At 43.4% G+C, this 19,754-nt stretch overlaps 1 protein-coding gene across 34 annotated transcripts in view; it reads right to left on the reverse strand.

Annotated features, from left to right (window-relative positions):
* HDAC9 (histone deacetylase 9) overlaps window positions 1-19,754 on the reverse strand; it is a 670,023-nt gene that overhangs the window by 396,541 nt on the left and 253,728 nt on the right. For 6 of the 34 annotated variants that reach the window (XM_053261007.1, XM_053261009.1, XM_053261011.1 and 3 more), the window contains one exon: window positions 12,804-12,864. The exons of the other annotated variants lie outside the window; for them this stretch is intronic. In XM_053261007.1, the coding sequence (XP_053116982.1) occupies window positions 12,804-12,849 (46 nt within the window). In that variant the 5' untranslated portion in view covers window positions 12,850-12,864. The remainder of the gene's footprint in view (window positions 1-12,803; window positions 12,865-19,754) is intronic. 34 annotated transcript variants of the gene reach the window in all.

Here is a 19,754-nt window from a genome sequence, read left to right on the forward strand (position 1 = left end):
CAGAAAATCTGCTGCAGGTGGCTGACATTTACCTCATAGCAGAGAAACCCTGAATGGTCTTGATGAGTCAAACCTTTATGTTTTGGAACTAAAAGGAGGACTGGGATATGCTGAAAGCAGACTGAACTAGAATATCTTTTTGGCCCATGTTCCAGAGGGGTTAGTGATGTGGTCATCAAGAGGGTTAGACATCTACTTGTGATACAGAAATCACTGGCTGACACCCAGACTGTCATGCATGTGCTGAAAAATATTTCATGCAGGCAATGGAGGAGGGGCAATTTTGGCAAGTCTCCCCTTTCCACCGCAGCCCACTCGGCCTCTCAAACATACGTCCCTGAAGACAACTGAGGGAAGAGAAGGGAAGATGAATGAAAATGCAGACCTATTGTCAGCATTCAATGTTAGTCTGGATGTCTGAGATCCTATCAGCTTTAAGGTCCTAATTTGGGAATGTTGTTTCATTTTGGCTCCATTGCTTTGCCTCACTTCTTAGTGTACTGAGATGTGATATTGCATTTGCTCCAGAACGCTGTGTATACATTCAGTGGCGCACCTAGGTAATTTGGGTGCCTGGACTGCCTAGCCATGAGGCACTTCTGCACAACCCCAAAAAAACTCCTTTGCGGGGCCCACCTCTCCAAACCTCCACTTTAAAAAAAAAAAATCTTACTGTGGCTGTGTGTGTGTGTGTGTGTGTGTGTGTGTGTGTGTGTGTGAATGGAGCAGTCCCACTCCTCTCCTAGCTCCCCCGCAAAGGAGCGACGCTCGGCCCATCCGCTGAGGCCAGGGTCTCTTACCAACTGCGAGGTGGGTTTGCACAGTTTAGAGATCACTGCAAGCCCATGACATCACGGGCTTGCAATGATTTCAACTGTGCAGGTGCGCCTCGCAGTTGGTAAAAGATGCTGGCCTGAACGGACAGGCCCAGCATCGCTCCGGTCCCCACCACCGCCGAGAGAGAGGGGAGAAGGACTGCCACCCCCCGCGGCCACCCCTCGTCCATAGTAAGAATTTAAAAAACCAACAATGGAGGTTTGGTGGGGCATGGGGTGGCTGCCGGAAGCCCCCAGCCCCGGCCATTTGGAGGCCCCCAGACCTTGGAGGACTGGACTGGGTCCCCAAGATCCAGCAGTTAGAGCGTCTCTGTATACATTGCCTGAATAGTATCTGAGTTCCTAACTATGGACTGCAGTGTTTGCAACCAGAAGTATGCCAAAATTATGAACCTGAGTGACTATTGCAAACCAAACCCCATCTATTCCATGTGCCCTTATACCCCCACCAGGGGCAGAGCTACAAGTGAATGGGGGGTGGTTGGTACAAATGGCCCTGGGCCCCTAAAAGCCTCCACTGGCTGGGCAACTCCTTGCTCTTTGCTCTTCCCCTCACACCTCTCTGAAGAAGGAGATAGGTGAGTCAGAGCCCATCTTCCCTTTGAGTCCCAGGGTCCTCTCCAACCTAGCTATACCTCTGTTCCCCACACACCCTGCTCAGCTTTCATGTCCTGAAGTTTATCATCACTTATTAAAGCCAATTAATTGACTTCATTCAATACCATACACTGTAATGATCAAATTGTTCTTCTGCATTGGAATCTCCCAGTAAAACTACAGAGCTGGTCTCTACATTACTCAGAATGAGGTAGTAGAATTCTGAACTGTACCACTCCAGATAGAGGATGTGTGTTTATGTATCCTACCCATGTAAAAAGCTCTCTGCATGTAGAAAATCAGCATATGAAGTAGAGGACTACAACAGTTCACTCTCCCTCTGCCCACCCCTTATTCGTTGTATTATTGTAGCATTATCTGCAAACCCTTTTTTACAGCTGGGTGCATTCACAAGCACCCCACCTGCAGCCCGTAAGTGGTACAGCCCAGAAGTTCATCATCTCATTCTGCATGATGTATAGATTGGCTCGGTTGCTCTTTGTAATGGCAGGCCAGAGTGTGTGCTTATAATGATCCATTTTGTGTTGTCACTGTTCTTCAGCTAATTATAAGTAATAGAACTTGCTCTACCGAGGCAGGTTTCACCAACTAATTATGTTTTTATACATTTCCAACTGTAAAAAAAACACCATTCACCATCACTTCAAAACATGTACCATTGTTTTCATGGACTGAGCACACAATGCAACAAAATGGACATTTTAAAAGAAGTTCAATACACTGAATGGGGTGTGGCTGGTGGGGGGAAAGAAAGAAGGGGGGCAAATGTAAGTACCATGAAATGTAAAAAAACAAATTCACTGTGACTATGCAGCTTTCAGGTCTTCTCAAGGCTGTGGAAAAAATAGAATGTGGATAGCACTTCACTACTTTTTATCAGCTTACAGGATTGCTTGAAGCAAAAATGTCATTTCTCATTTGTTTTCTTAAAGGACGTATATAATTTAATTAACCCTTTCTTTTTAGTTATTTTGTTGCTCGAGAACTCGGAAGAATCATTGGGCCCCTGAGTTCTACAAATGTCAACGACAATGACCAGAGGAGAGCTGGTCTTGTGGTAGCAAGCATGACTTGTCCCCATAGCTAAGCACTGCCCTGGTCTGCCCTGGTTGCCCTGGTCTGCCCTGGTTGCATCTGAATGGGAGACTTGATGTGTGAGCACTGCAAGATATTCCCCTCAGGGGATGGAGCCGCTCTGGGAAGAGCAGAAGGTTTCAAGTTCCCTCCCTGGCTTCTCCAAGATAGGGCTGAGAGAGATTCCTGCCTGCAACCTTGGAGAAGCCGCTGCCAGTCTGTGAAGACAATACTAAGCTAGATAGACCAAAGGTCTGACTCAGTATATGGCAGTTTCCTGTGTTCTGATGAGCTGTAGAGTGTCCCCCTGGGAAACAGATGGAAATAGACTCAAGACATGGAACTGGAAGGCCTTATAACAGATTGGTGGATGATTGTCCCAGAGTGAAGATGAAGACCTTTTTTTCCATGAGTATAAGAAACTGGCCTAAGTCTCCCTTTTATCTCAATATAGCTTCGCTCCTGTTTGGCTAGGAACAAAAGGGGAAAGTAAGTTAATGTTCCTTGAATAAACAATTCCCAGGCAACATTCTGATATTAAATTGCCACCTATAGATCTTTACTTTATTACAGTCATAGACCAGAATACAAGCAGTAAATACAATCTACAATACAAGCAAGGTAATCAATAATAAGAATAAAAATACTAAATACTAAAATAACAAATGCTTACATACTACTTTTGAAATTCCAAGACCAATACGGTCATAATCGTGGATAAGCTAACAGAATGCAGTGAACCCTTGTGGCTAAGAAACATAATTTTGCTACTTGATATGTAACACTGGGATATTTATCAGCTAAAAGATACATGACATGAAATTCATCTGCATGGCCTGGAATTTTATTAAGGGTTGAATCAACCTTAACAGAGTCAGAATGGGATATGCATCGTAAAAGGACATGAACAATTGTCTCAGTGTCACTGGAGACACATGGGCATAACTGCCGGGATGCTGGGGTTTTGCAGTAACTGCCATTTATGCGGAGGGGAGAGAATTAAGATGGGCTCTAAAGAAGGCCCATTGATACTTCGAAGAAGTGAGTGAGAATAGGCCTTCATGCATTACAGTCAGTGCTAGCTTGAAGAATTTTGCTTAAAGTGACATATGCAGAGAGGGACAAAATGGGTTTGGACATAACAGGGCTTTTTGCTTCAATATTTGGTATGTTTCGGGAGGACTTACTGGGGGCAGTGTTGGCAGTACAGGTGCCCCTTTCTTTGTTCTCACAGGCAGTGATGGAAGCCTTCTCAGTGGTTGGCTGTGGCCAACCATCATCCCCGCCCCCTTTGAATTGCACCAGAGAATGATGTAATGTCACAATGTAGCATCACTAGACTGTGGGCTGCCATTTTTCCTCCCAGAATGCACCAGAGAATGATGTTATCTTGTGATATTGCATCATTTCCTCATGGGCACTTTTCTGGAGAAAAACAGTGGCCTATATTGATTCTACTACTAGGTCATATCACATAAGAACATAAGAACAGCCCTGCTGGATCAGGCCCAAGGCTTATCTAAACCAGAATCCTGTTTCACAAAATGGCTCACCAGATGCCTCTGAGAAGCCCATAGCAAGAGGTGGGGGCATGCCCTCTCTCTTGCTGTTGCTCCCCTGCAACTGGTATTTAGAAGCATTTTGCCTCTGAGGATACAGGTAGTCTACCACCTCCAGACTAGAGCCATCCGAGTCAGGCGGTATATTAAACAAGACTGAAAGAAGGACAGAAAGAAACTAACCCCAGGCCCCTGATCATTTTGGTTGCCCTCTTCTGCACCTTTTCCAGTTCTACTATGTCCTCCTTCAGATACGGTGACCAGTAGTAAGTAATAATTTATTACGGTCAATGACCAGTCAACATACACACCAAAATATAAAGCAGCACAAAACAAAGCAAAATCAAAGAAGTAAAACTAGATAACAACACATCAAGTTATGCAAAAATCTCAGTTACAACTACTCAGTTGTTCCTATCTCAGTTTACAGGCTGCCGCAAAGAATCTTGCTGTCCCCGCTGTAACAACTGCATATTGATCCACTAAGAGACAGGAGATGAAATACTCTTCTGATTGACCAGGCCTTTTTTTTTTTTAATGGTTTGATCCAGATAGTATGAATGCCCCTATAACAGGCACAGTGTAAAAGAACAAGTAAGACAGACTCAATGTCACCCAAATCACATGGACATAACTGGCTCCTTCGTGGTATCCCCTTAAATCTGCCATCCAAAACGGCAGAAGGCAAGGCATTAAACCGTGCCAGCAAAAAGGCTCTCCTCTGATTTAAGGTGGTCAAATGGGTGAGGTATGCAGAGATAACAGTGACCACACAGTACTTCAAATGTGGCTGCATCATTGATTTGTATAAGGGTATTATAATATTAACATTTTATTTTCAATCCCCTTCCTAATGATTCCTAGCATGGAATTTGCCATTTTCACTGCTGCCATGCACTGAGCTAACACTTTCAATGAGCTGCCCATCACGACTCCAAGATTTATCTCCTGCTCAGTCACTGACAGCTCAACCCCCGTCAGTGTATACGTCTCACAAATGGACATGGTGCATGCGCTGCAGCCTCGAAAATGGCCACTGCCACCGAAATGTCCCAAACATGGACCAAAATTGCCCTTAAAAGACCGGGTGAGGCCAGCGGGGGAGGGGGGACAATGTAGACCCCACCTCCTAGGGTCATGGCAGCACCCTCCAAAGCTGCTGGACTAGCAGTGAGTGTTTAACTTAATTTAAAAAACCCACCACTCTAGAACCCCTGAACCAGCCCCGAGCTGGCCTGTGAAGTTGAGCTCGACCTCGAGCTGAACCAGGCCCAGTCAGATGGCAAACTGGCTCAACCTTGAGCCAGATTGCACATCCCTAATGGTCAGTATTCTCCGCCGTGAAGACAAATGCAAAGACTAGCAGAGCTAGACTGGGGCAGCTCGTGTCTGGCGGTGGTGGCAGCCCGGCTCGCCCCACCCCCTACATCTGACATGAGGCGTGGGGGTTAGCTACACCCCCGCATCTGACGTCAGACGTGTGGGGCATGGTCTGGCTCCCAAATGGGGCTGCGTGGCCCCATTAGGGAGCTAGATCAGGGCCAGCGCTACATCCACAGTTCGGCCAGAAGCAGCTCTCCCTGCCTTTAAGGCAGGGAAGAGTTGCTCCTGGCCACGCTATGAATGCAGTGCCAGCCATTTAACTCCCAAATGGGGTTGCGTGGCCCCACTCAGGAGCAAAACCAGCACCCCACATGTCTGACATCAGACACAGGGGCGTATCCGGTCTGTGAGGTGTGGCCCCTGTGGGGGCGGCCTGGGTTCTTTGAACCCGGTCACCCAAGGGTGGCTACGCCCCTGTGCAAAAAACCCATTCAGCTTCTATGCAATCTCCTTATCCTAATTAATAATCCTTTTCACGCTATCATCATTTAAGGGCCCAACTGCCTCCCTGGCAGATTTTCTGCTTCTGATATATTTAAGTAAGTTTTTGTTATTGCCCTTGACACTCCTAGCTATATGCTCCTCAAAATCTGTTTTTGCATCCCTTACTGTCTCCTTGCATTTCTTTTGCCAGAGTTTATGTTTCTGTCTGTTCTCTTCTCTTGGGCAGGACTTCCATTTTCTGAATCAAGTCTTCTTCCCTTTTATAGTTTCCCTGACTCTACTTGTTAGCCATGCTGGCATCCTCCTGAACTTTGTGCTACCTTTCCTCCCTCTTGGTACACATTCCAACTGAGCTTCTATTATTGTCCATTTGAATAAGTTCCATGCCTTCTGGGGTGATTGGACCCTCCTTTCAGTTTCCTTTTTACCAATCCCTTCAATTCTGAGAAGTTTACTCTTCTGAAGTTCAACGCATCTGTGTTGGGACTTTCTTGGCAGTGCTCCACTCACATTATAAGCTGAATTGAATCACACTATGGTTACTGTTCCCCAATGATTCTACAATTGATATTTTCTACCAGGTGCTGTTCAACAGTCAGAATTAATTCCAAGGTCCCCTTCTCTCTAGTTGGTTCCACAACCAACTGTTCTAAGCCATAGTCATTTAGCATATCTAGAAATCCAGCCTCTCTGTCAATACCTGCACATGGATTTGCCCTGTCTACATGAGAGTAATTGAAGTCACCCATTATTACAGCTCTGACTCTCTTTGATGCCTCTCTGATTTGCTTCTTCAACTCCAGGTCACTCTCAGTCTTCTGATCCAGAGGGCGACAGAACGTCCCTAGTAACACATTTCCTTTCAGTCCTCATATTGTCATCCATAATGATTATGTGGAGGACTCCAGTCCTTCCAGCTTCTTGGATTCTATCCCTTCTTTAATATACAGTGCTTCTCCACCGCCAATCTGCCCCAACCCCATCCTTTCTGTAGTTTGAATCCAGGAATAACAATGTACCACTGGTTCTCACCGTTCCACTAGGAATCCTGTCCCTCACTTTTTAGTCCAGATTATGGCCTTCAAGTTGGATGCCTTAGTGGCTGCTGGAGCTGGCATGGAGCCTTTTCATGCAACTGGCACAATTACATGTAATATTCAGTGTTAGAGCTGTCATATGTACATAGTTTGGGAGCTTCAATTAGTTCAAAATGTGGCAGACAGACTCGTCTCTGGGGTAACCAGTTGCACTGGCTGCCAATATGTTTTCGGGCAGAATACAAAGTGCTGGTTATTACCTTTAAAGCTTGAATGACTTGGGTCTGGGCTACCTTAGAGAGCGCCTTCTTCTGTATGATCACCATCACACGGTGAGGTCGTTTGGAGAGGTCTGTCTCCAGTACCGTCCAGTATGTCTGCTGGCAACTCAGAACCAGATCTTCTCTGTAGCTGCTCCAGTCCTATGGAATGCACTGAAAACTGGTTTGGCCTGGCCTTTCAAGGTTTTTAAAATTGTTTGGGGGTATTTTAATTGGTTTTAAGTGGTTTCAAATCGGAGCGGATCCTCCACTGCAGAGAGCGCTGGGCAACACGTTCCAGCTCGGAGCAGCTTGCAAGTGCTGCCGGAGCAGAAATAAGCACATTCTAATGTATGCCTAAAAGGAGCCTCTCGCCGTCGCTGCTGGTAGCACCTGCACCAGCCGCTACTGCCAAGAGGGCATGAGCATTTGGCAATGAGATAACAAATAACGTGATATGCGTGTTCCTGGCCACAAGATTACATTCCTGACACTGCCTAAAAAATCCTATCTCTGATATGAGCTCTGATTGGGTCAGTGTCCACCAACCCACATGGTGAATGCAGTTATGTGCTGTCCCAGAAGAGCACTGTAGCTGAATGTGAGTGGACTGGAGGGAACAGAATAATGAAGTAAAGCAGAACAGAAGGAAGAAGAGGTGGAGAAGAAATGAGAACAGAGGGAGGGAAAACCTGGCAAGGGCCTCTCTAAATAGGGAGTTGTGATTAATAGCAAAACTTTGCCATATTTCAGGGTGAGGAAATGGAGGCTTCTAGAATTGGCAACTAATAAATGCTAAAAGCAACGGAAACAATACTGAGTCAAAGGAACTGCTATGTTTTTAATGTGTCATGAGACTATATGCCACCTTCTTGCTTTCCTGTGCCTCTTGACTCAATATCTGCTTCATCTTCCTATGACTATGTACCAGAAATGTAATTTCCCTTGTTCCCCATTACTTCACAGGCTGCCCTTTTACAGAAACATTTCTTTTCTTGGTGATGCGACATCACACTATGCCCATCATGTTTATAGAAACCAGGGTCAGGACACAGAGAAGCACTCTGGTCTCTGCCACAACAGTGAACTGGAGCCAAACAGAGTAGCCAAGGCCTCAACTGGATAGACTATCCAGGGAAAGCAGGGGTTGAAGCCAAAGAAGAAGGAATCATACAGCTTTTATAAGCTGGAAATATCACACACACACACACCCAAACTGCAATTCCACCAAGGAAGCCTAGGCTGTTAGTCCCCGCCTCCCTAGGAAGGTCAGCAGTGTCCTGAGAAGGGTCAACCATGCAGACCCATAAATAGGGAGAATAATGCCCCCTGCTGGCAAAGACCTGCAATTATCAATGCTGGTGCACTTTGCCTATATGTTTCAGCCCTTCACACCTTCAGCCCTTCACACCTTCAATTAAAACCATGTGAAATATTGAAGTAGATTACAAATTTTCAGTATTTTGAAATACACAGTTCACTTTTGCACTTCATATTTGATAACCAGGGGTGCAAAACACATTCTCATATGCCATGCACTGCAAAGAGAAACCAACAGATTAAAAGCACTTCTGAAATAATCTCTCTTCTTCCTTTCACATATGCTGGTCTACCAGCCAGAATAAATATAGTTTTTATGTAACAGAAGTAGACTTAAAGCCGTCCAGCATTACTAAGGAATAATCTTACATCACTTGGTCCTTAAGATGTATCACCACCCTTAACAGAAAATAATAAAACTTTAAATGGATTTTTAAAACCACTTCATAACATTTCGGCGGGGGGGGGGGGGCGAATACATAAATGTGACATTGTTTTCTGTGGATCAATAACATTTCAGCAAACTGCTGTTGGCTTTCCAAGAGGCGACATTTTTAATTAAATGATCTTCATTCAAGTTAAAATGAATATTTTATATTCAGTTTACAGAGAAAGACACTTGGAGCCTGATTTTCTACATGATGGAGCAAAATAGATCTGTTATGCAAACCTAGGAGTTATCTGTCTTATTAATACATTGTACAAGCCACATTTGTAGATATTTGCAGCAGCTAGGAAATACATTTATAGGTACTGTTTCATATTATGAAACAGATTCCAGAATGCTCCATCATGGACAATCCAGATGCGTTTGAACTAGCTCAATAAGGTTGTGTGCCACGCCTCATATGTTGTGCTGGGAACTTCTGCACAAGAGGTCAGTTCCAAGAATCCGTGCAACTTCAATCAGCTATGTGAACTTCTTGCATTAAACACAATTTTGTTCATTGCACCAGCACTTTGTGAGTCTGGATATCCACCAGTATGTATATACAATATGCAGTATAAAGCCACAGTGATGTTACAACTCATATAAGCTATGAGTTTAGGGCTTGGAGGCTGTTGTGGACTGGATGGGGGCAAACAACCTGAAACTCAATCCAGATAAGACGGAAGTGCTCTGGGTTGGTAGAACTGATCATCTGAGTTAATAGGTAAATCTGGTCTTGGAGAGGCAAATGGCCTCTGAAAGACAACATCCGCCACTTGGGGGTGCTTCTGGACCCAACGCTGTCCTTGGAGGCACAGGTGGCAGCAGTGTGAAGAAGTGCCTTTTAGCAGCTATGGCTGGTATGCCAACTGTGACCCTACTTGGAGAAGTCAGACCTGAGCTCAGTCACTCATGCTTTGCTAATATCCAGATTGGACTACTGCAATGCATACTAGGTGAACTGCCCTTGAAGACAGTTCAGACGTTTCAGCTGGTCCAGAATGCTGCTGTAAGGATGCTCATCATAGCGAGTCGCTTCATGAGTGACACACCCATCCTGTGGCAGCTTCATTGGTTACCGGTCCACAAGGTGCTGGTCTTGACCTTTAAAGCTCTACAGAGCTTTGGGTCGGGATACCTGTCGGACTGCATTCACCCATATGAACCTGACAGGACCCTCCACTCACCATATCAGGCCCTGCTCGTGGTCTCTCCACTAACATTGATCTGGTTGGAGGGAAGCAGAGACAGGGCCTTTTTGGTTGTGGCCCCTTGGCTTTGGAACACCCTCCCTGAAGAGCGTCACCATGCTCCCTCCCTCAGTGTTCTTAGAAAACAACCAAACAAACATCTTTTTAAAGAGGCTTTTTAATGTCCCATCTTTGGTTATAATTGCTAGGTTCTTTAGTTCTTAGTTTTTATAATTCTCAAATTTTGGTTTTTTAAATAACTTTTTATTTGAAACTTAATTCTGATTGTGGTTTTAGCCTGGACTTTTAACTTAATTTACTTGTTTACTTAATTTGGTTAATTTTATTAGTTTTATTTTACATTGTATTTATTTTATTGTTGTGAGCCACCCCCAGCAGCAGTGTACTGGAGGAGTGGGGTATACATATTTTGAATGAATAACTAACTAACTAACTAACTAACTAACTAACTAAATAAATAAATAAATAAATAGGGCCACTATATAACAATTTAAATGATCTTTTTTCCAGTCATAAATTCTATGACCCCAAACTCCTAAGCTTTGTGCACCTGGCGTTTACCATGAGCAGGACTACCCGTTCTCATAAGTGTCAGGGAATATTTTATTCATGTACTGCATAACGCATGTCACAAATAGCACTCCTGATACAGAGGCAGGAGTTACAGGTATACAAATAAGTACGTGAACACTCCAGATACAAAATGTAAAGAACAGTGAAGAAATCTGGCCACATGCACACACCCTTCGATCTTCAAATGTCTCTAAAGCAAATGATAATGCAACAAGTTAATAAAGTATTTTAATTAAGACAACTAATTATTATTCCAGTTTGTTAAATGATGCAAGGCTTCAGTTCTGAACTGATATATATTAGATACAATGCATTATGTATTAATAACTGATATGTTGTGGTCCTCAGTTCCACCATAACCATAAACTCATGGGCAGCTTTCACACTGTTGGCTATGGACTACCTTGGACTTGTGTAGCTTTGTATTTCATAGGCAGCAATTAGACTTAACTGTGTGTATGCACGCGCACACACGCACACACGTCATTAGATTGGAATTAAGGTTTCTTTGGAAAGATGTTTCCATGACACTACTTTCAAGCATTCAGTAACTCGTGAGATATAAATCTAGTGCCCAGTTCAGACATCACACAGAAGCACACACTTTATTTTATGGTACCAAATTTGGATTGGTACCATAGATGATCACAAAATTATGGCATGGTTTGGACCTTCCATTCTCCTTACCTCACATGCTCTAGGCTTGCCTCTCTCTGTGAAAGAGCCTAGAGATACTTCTATCAGGCAGTATAGAGATATGATAGACAGAGCCCTGTGCCACTGGAGCAAACAAAGACGGAACCAGAATTGTTGGTTCAAACATTGTGCAAGACAGGTGCAGAGGGAGGCCAGCGACAGCCCGGGCTCAGCCTGCCGCCGTGGCCACCCTAGCACCGACACTGCGTCAGCATCTGATGTCAGACACGGGGGCATGGTCTAGCTCTCAAATGGGGTCGCACGACCCTGTTTGGGAGCTAAATAGGCCAGTGCTGTGTTCGTTGTGTGGCTGGAGCGGGAGAGCCTCTCCAGCCGTGCTGAGAACATAACCCTGGCTGATCTAGCTCCCAAATGGGGTCCATTTGGGAGCTAAACCACGCCCCCCCACATCTGACATCAGATGTAGGGGCGCGAGGCATGGCCCAGGTTCTTTGAACCCATTCGCTCAATCGTGACTCCGCCCCCAATACAAGATAATAGTTAGGACAAAGAAAACAACTTCAAATCTTGGATTGAGATCATGGTTTCACTACCCAAATAAACCAGTTTATTGACTGATGCAAGTTCAGACAAGCTACAGTCAGATGAAATGAACTGTAGTTCCTCATGATGTCTGAACCTGCTGAGTGAGTTAATAATGTCTACGAATTCCATTTTTTTTAAAAAAAAATGTCTGAGAGGAACTGAAGTCTAGGCGAAGTAGGAGCATTTATCAAGGAACTTAGGGAGTTACTTCTGCCATTGGGGCTGAGGATAATGCAAGTGTAGTCCAAAAACATCTGGCATCCAAGGTTGAGAAGTACTGAAATAGAGCTTACATACAAGCATTACATGTGTAGGTGCTCTCCACATGATAAAGACAAAAGGCACTCCCCATAATGTGTACACATTCTTTGTACTCGCATCGGCTCTATTTAGACCTTCAGCCACACACAACAAAGTTAGGTGCAGCAGGGCTGGCAGGCATGATCCTGTTCCCACCATCCACTTGTTCATATCCACACATAATTCATTACAATGATTGACATCCCCTGAGCAACATGCTTTCTACACACAGCAGCATTCAAACTGAATTATTTTATGATTTTGCAGCAAAGGAAAAGAATGTCAGAACGGCGGGGGGGGAAATTAGCACAAAAATCTGAGCATATATAAAACAAGGTTACTGTCAATCACAAACATGAAATGAGTAAACAAATGATAAAGATTTTACAGAAAGAGACAGCTGCCTCTTGGTGGCAAAACTAAATGAAAACATTTCTGGATGGCTCATTCAAAATGTAATAAACATTAAACATTGATATGCACCATGCAGCGTGCCTGATAACTGGATTTTCATACCTATGCTATCTTCACTCTTGTGAAATCTGTCAGAACCAAGGTGCATATTTACCACTCATCCCTTTAGAAAAACAGAAATATGGGAGAAAAATCATTATAGCATAAATAGAAATTGTTGCCTAATTCTTGGGAGAAGGTTGGACTGTAGAGTAAACACACATATTTGATATCTCTGGTTACTTCACTGGGAAACAAGCTTTTTCCAAATGTCACTTGGCTCTTCAAACCATTTTCCTTTCCTTTAAGCAAGGCATATTGGGCGCTTTCCAGGTCAGCTGCTCAATAGCAGCAAAATTTATTTATGTATTATTTATTTTTTATTTATTTTACATTTATATCCCGCTCTTCCTCCAAAGAGCCCAGAGTGGTCTACTACATACTTAAGTTTCTCCTCACAACAACCCTGTGAAGTAGGTTAGGCTGAGAGAGAAGTGACTGGCCCAGAGTCATCCAGCTAGTATCATGGCTGAACAGGGATTTGAACTCAGGTCTCCCCAGTCCTAGTCCAGCACTCTAACCACTACACCACACTGGCTCTCCAAAATGCTTCCATTCAGGCAAATTGCATTTGAAATGTAAACAGCCAGGGGAGCAGTCTTGCAGAAACTAACAACCCGAAAAAACAGCAACCTTTTTTACTCCGGATACACAACGTCATAGCAGCACTATATCGCAGCGATTAAATTCAAAAGAAGGCATGGGAAATAGGAATGGCACCCTGCTGTCAGCGTAGGGACTGAGGTGTCATAACACAGGAAGTGTGGAAGCACACTTCCAAGATCCACCGTGACCCCGTTGCAGGGTGTAATCTGGAAAGTGCCCTGGCTGGCGATCCTCCTGGTACTAGACTCCAATGGCAACTAACAGCACAAGACTTTCTCTGTTAGTAGTATCTCTAGTATCTCCTCTCTCATCCCTTGGCCATAGCTCAGTGGTGGAGCATCTACTTAGAATGCAGAAGGTCCCTATTATTCCACATAAAGGAACGTAAAGTGTGCTATCTCAAAAGTATACTATGTTGAGTAAAGGTAAAGTGTGCCGTCGAGACGGTGTCAACTCCTGGCACCCACAGAGCCCTGTCGTTGTCTTTGGTAGAATACAAGAGGAGTTTACCATTGCCTTCTCCCACGCAGTATGAGATGATGCCTTTCAACATCTTCCTATATCGTTGCTGCTCGATATAGGTGTTTCGCATAGTCTGGGAAACATACCATCAGGGATTTGAACTGGCAACCTCTACCTTGCTAATCAAGTCAGTTCTGGGGGAAATTCCTGCCGGAAAACCTAGAAAGCCAAGGCCAGGACGGACAATACTGAGCAAGATGGACCTATGGTCTGTCTCAACATACGGCAACTTCGTATGTTCCAAGATACCTTTATATGCTGCTCTCTAGCCATGCCAATTTTCTCACTTCCCTGGTTTTGTTTATGAGCAGATCCCTAGTTGTGAGCAGACCTAGACTCATGAGAAAGTTGTCATGCCCAAGGACAGCTTCTTCTGAGACAGGAATTATACTGAGTCCCTGTAGTGGCAGTGATATAATTTCAGGGCCTTCCAGAAGGCAGGTACACTCCCTGCCTCAGCAGGGCATGAGAGTATCTGTTGAGCTCACAGCTCACAAACATATAGAAATCCTTACTGCAGTACACAGAAAATTGGCATGTCCCCACATGTGGTCACCCAGGTGGAGAAGTTGCCATAAGGATGTCATTTCAGTAGCGTCCCAATGGCCAGAATTATGTAAATGTTGGCTCTAATATCTTGAACCTGAAGATACATATGATTCCAACAATGCATAGACTAGGATGTGCCCATGTTAGTTACTATGACAACCCTGAACAAGCAGGGTTGCCACTTCCTGCTATAACTTCCTAGTAGATGAATACAACGTGTCAAATATTACAAATATTTATATACTGCTTATCAACAAAAGTTCCCAAAATAGTTTACACCATTACAAGACCAGGAGAGCTGGTCTTGTGGTAGCAAGCATGACTTGTCCCCTTAGCTAAGCTGGGTCCACCCTGATTGCATACGGAAGGGAGACTAGACGTCTGAGCACTGTAAGATATTCCCCTAAGGTAGGGGCGGGGAACCTTGGCCCTCCAGCTGTTGGTGAACTACAACTCCCATCATCCCCTGGAGATGGTGGGAGTTGTAGTTCAAAAACAGCTGGAGGGCCAAGGTTCCCCACCCCTGCCCTAAGGGGATAGAGCTGTTCCGGGAAGGGCAGAAGGTTCCAAGTTCCCTCCCTGGAAGTATCTCCAAGATAGGGATGAGAGAGATTCCTGCCTGCAACTTTGGAGAAGACCAGTCCGTGAAGATGACATTGAGCTAGATAGACCAGTAGTCTGACTCAGTATATGGCAGCTTCCTATGTCCCCAAAAGGCTCACAATCTAAAAAAAAGAAATATAAGACAGACACCAGCAACAGCCACTGGAGGGATGCTATGGTGCGGATGGACAGGACCAGTTCTCCCCCTGCTAAATAAAGAGAATCACCACTTTTTAAAGGAGCCTCTTGGCTCAGTTACCATTTTAATACCACCATGTTGGGACACAGAAGACTGCCAACTACCATGGCTGCATGAAAGCCAGTGTGGTGTAGTAGTTAGAATGTTGGACTAGGACCAGGGAGACCCGAGTTCAATCCTCATTGGGCCAGGAGACTCACTGGGTGTCTCTGTGCTAGCCACTTATCTCTCAGCCTAACCTACCTCACAGGATTGTTGTGGGGATAAACACAACCATGTACAACAGCATTCTGGGCTCCTTGTAGGAATAACAGGACATAAGTGTAAAAATAAATGCTTTACAAATAGCAAATAGACCAGGCTGTGCCTATACATCCACTTTTATTGTGTTCACTGCAAACAAGAATGGCTTAAAGATTTGGGAATTATGGCTGTGCACAATCTATTGAAATCAACAGGGCTTCGGTGCACCTTGCTCTGGGCTGGACTGTGGCCTTTCAGTGGGTTGTGCTACAGTTTCTACTCACTGTCAGTATGAAAACTGGCTTGACAGCTCGAGGCCAACCTTCCACCCCACACCATCGTTTGAGAACCAAAATTCCTACCCTTAATTTACAGAGTTACCACCTTGAAGTTATTTATAGCATATGATAATGCCTTCTCCCCCAACCACTGGCTTTTTCTTTTATAGACTATAAATAGAGATCCCTTAATACCTATGAGCATGCTTTTTCCTCCAGTCTTCCTATTAGATTCTGTTCTGATTTTTCTGTCTTTTCAGTGGTTTTGCTTTATCCCTTATTAAACTGCCTAGTCCAGAAATATCAGTGCACAGTGGCATAATTATTGCTTTAGTTCTAAATGAAATCTTGCTACAGTAAGGGGAAAAGAAGACTCGCTTCGATCAGAAATGCTTTTTTAGTTTCCTTGGATATGCAGTGCCTCATATTATCTTCTAGTGTAGAGATTAACAGCTGCTCCTCTTCCACAGAGAGGAAAAAAACCCCTCACCCTTTAACATTTTTAAAACAATATATACTATTTATCATTATGTTATTTTTTAATTTACATAGCACCTCCACATACATGGTGCTTTGCAAAGTAATATCAGCAGAAGAAGAGAGAGGCCTCTGCCCTGAGGTGCTTGCAGTCTAAATTTTGAAATGAGACAAACAAGGGGAATAAAAGGTAAGGCAAGTGCAATAAGACATACTTGTAAGCAAATATAATGCACATATATACGTTTAAACATTGAAAGATGGCAGTTCTTTTCTTCAGCCTCTCTTGCCAAACTAAGCTCTATTGAAATAAAAAAGAAACAAACACTTTTCCAGGAAAATCGATGTGACCATTTCTGCATGTGTTACGAATAAAGAGATGCACATCGCCCACACATTCTTCTACACAAGTCAGCACCAGCTGAAACAACCTCATTTACACTTGGCTTATTTTCAACATATTGACATTTAAGAAATACTGAATGAAACGGGTCCTGCAGTTCTTCTAATGTTGTAACCACAGAAAGCATTTTAAATAGATCAATCGTAGTTTTAGAAATCTGTGGTTCATCTGAAATCGACTCCTGTCCAAGCCTATTGCTCCCACCTCAAAGAAAGCATGATTCAAAGAGGTAATTCACACAATCAAAAACAGACTGAAATGGCACGGAAAATGGGATGGTAGTACTGCACCCCAGCCCCCCACCCACTGGCCGAAACACTGCTACAAGACAGGGACGTCCTATAAGGTTTAATGCTGCAGCCTTTGTAGAAATGGTGGTCCAGGGAAGAAACTGAACTGTGAAACAAACTGTATTTAATAATGAGCAACTTACCACCACGGATCTCAAAATGGCTGCGGATCTGGGTTTCAGTTATCTACTTATGTGCCCCAGAACTCTCTCCTTCAACAACTTATAGATTACTTTTTTCCTGCTATCATTAATATCTCCCCCTTTGTAGAAGACATTAAATACGGTTTACAAGAATGGACCTGTAAAAAAATGTTACAGTATATCCCTGGTGTGCATGTGTTACTGGATGTCTTTCCCCATTCCCCAAAGGGAAGGTCAACAGGTAGATAAGAGGTGAGATTTGGGCTGAACTGAGTAGGATTTGTTTGAGGCGGGAGGAAGGGAGAGAGCCCTTCTTGATCTCTCTTTAAAATTCAAATGTAGTCAAGTATTCTGGTTGTGTAGTCAAGCATCCTGATAAAATTATCACACCACCACAATGGTCTATGGAATGACTAGACAAAAATTGGGTTTTTCTCCTTCTCTTCATTGTCATGTAACATAGAAGTATTATATAACTCTCTTGCCTTCATCTGCACATGAAGAAAGTGCTGAAAGTTTCTCGACTTTCTTATCTGCACCACTTCTAATTCAATACAACTCAAACTCTTATTACCATTTCAAGTTCTCTGCAGAATTTTCTTCCAACAACATATTTTCTGGAGGTTTTTTTGCTATCAGTGTCTCTTCTGAGACCATGTAATGTTTGCTACAGCAAACATTGAAAAATTATGCCATGGAATTGCACAAACTCTCCAACTCCAACAGAGCTCACAGTAGCTGCTGTCTTAGGTTTCAATTACCTGCTAGTCTTTTCCAGAACAACTTCCCTCCATGTACCCACTCATGGGTCATATCACTCTCTACTATCATTACTTATCCTATATGTTCCCACCTTGCCTATGGGCCCCAGCAGTGTCACCCTGTTGGAAGTGGCAGCAGAACCAGGTTGATGAAGGCATGGAGAGAATTGAAAGGTCTGAAAGAAGAAACTAGCAGAGAGGATCAATAAGGGTGTTTGAGGAACTGGACCCAGGCAGATTCATGATATTTGAAAGCTGGGCTCTGACTAGAGTCTTCTCCATGCTAGAGAGGACCCATCTCCCTACACAAGAAAGTTATACAATGATCATATTGAACGTCCCATATAATCTGCAAGATTCATGGATTTAAACTGTCTTTGTCACAGTATATAAAGCAACAACATGGACAGGAGAGGGAGGCATTAAGGGTATGCAGGACAAACATGTTGCCTTTCACTAGCTGAGGAGAAGGCAATATACCACTTTGCTCCCTCTCACCGTCCCTGTGCTGATGGCACCCCACTCCTCCCCCATCACCGCACATGCCTCCAGGGTGGGAGCTGATGCTGCCCCCACTTCTGAAATGGAGAAAACAAAATGCTTGGTGGAGATAAAGAGAGATCGGGGGAGAGGGCCTGAACTTGCAGCACTTGCTACCAGAGGCCAACACATCACATGGTCTGATAGGAATGCTGCCCCTTACAGTATCATAAACAGTCTAGCATCATCTTTAACTCACGATGGATACCTTACAGAAGACCACAGGGGATTGAGGTCCATTATGATGGATTCACACAAAGAACCTACAAGGTTACAAAGTAATCAGAAATATTTGAAGACCAGCCATCTTCTCCTGTATATTTTGGTTCCATTATCTGTACCACTCCTAGAATGCTCTCTTATTTTCCTATCACATTACCCTAGTTTGAATTTGTGGTTGTTGCTATTTTTTCTTAATTTCAAGAGCAGGAATCAAGGACTGTAAATTGTTCTGTTCCTGCCAACTTATTGGTGACTCCTTACCAACAGTGGGCAGTGCACTGCAAATGTTATCTTAAAATTGGGTTCATAGCTCTAGGGTCCAAACATGTTCTTAATCTATATTTGTTTCTTGACTAGTTTCTCATCTTCATTTTCAATTCCTAGCCTCCTGACAGCAACATCCTTTTTTGTTGTTGTTGCTTTTGACACATTAGAGTTTTGCATTTTAGAACACAGTTTTGTTGTTTCCCATCAGTTCTTTGAATTTCTTTCCGTCAAGGGCTGCATGGCATCATTAGATATAATCTTCAGAGCAAAATGACTATATGCAATTGTTTTCCATAAGTAGTTTTTTTACTACTACTACAACAACAAAACCTGAAACTATTGCTGCTAATATGAAAATGCAACAGTGATAAAATATCTAGAAGAAACAATGACAGGAAGTAATGGATCTGTCCCTTTGGTAAAATATACATTATATCTGGAACAGCATTAATTTTTGCTGTTTATATTCATGAAGTCTCACTATGATAATTTTTGTTCTTTGTCATCGCTTGTTTTCCCAGACATGAATGCTGTCATTAAATTATTCATCTCAGCATTTTTTTAAAGCTTGCATTCAGAGGAATTTCGTGTTTCATACTCTTGTAATTTAAACACAGTTTAATGCAATTCTAAAGTAATTTCTAACAGATTCAAATAGAACTGTCAAAAGAACCATTTTCATGACTGGATTATTTAGATGTTTGGGGTGCTTCTTTTTTCTTTCCTTCTTTTGGCTATAGATAAAAGACAGGAATGCATGAAGCAAGCTAGAAATGCAAGTAGACCATTATGAGGTGGGCTTGCAAAAAGCTGAAGTTATGACTTGGACATGGCAAGTGGGGGTCATATCA

This window comes from Hemicordylus capensis, chromosome 6, assembly GCF_027244095.1.
Source record: "Hemicordylus capensis ecotype Gifberg chromosome 6, rHemCap1.1.pri, whole genome shotgun sequence".
NCBI lineage: Eukaryota > Metazoa > Chordata > Lepidosauria > Squamata > Cordylidae > Hemicordylus > Hemicordylus capensis.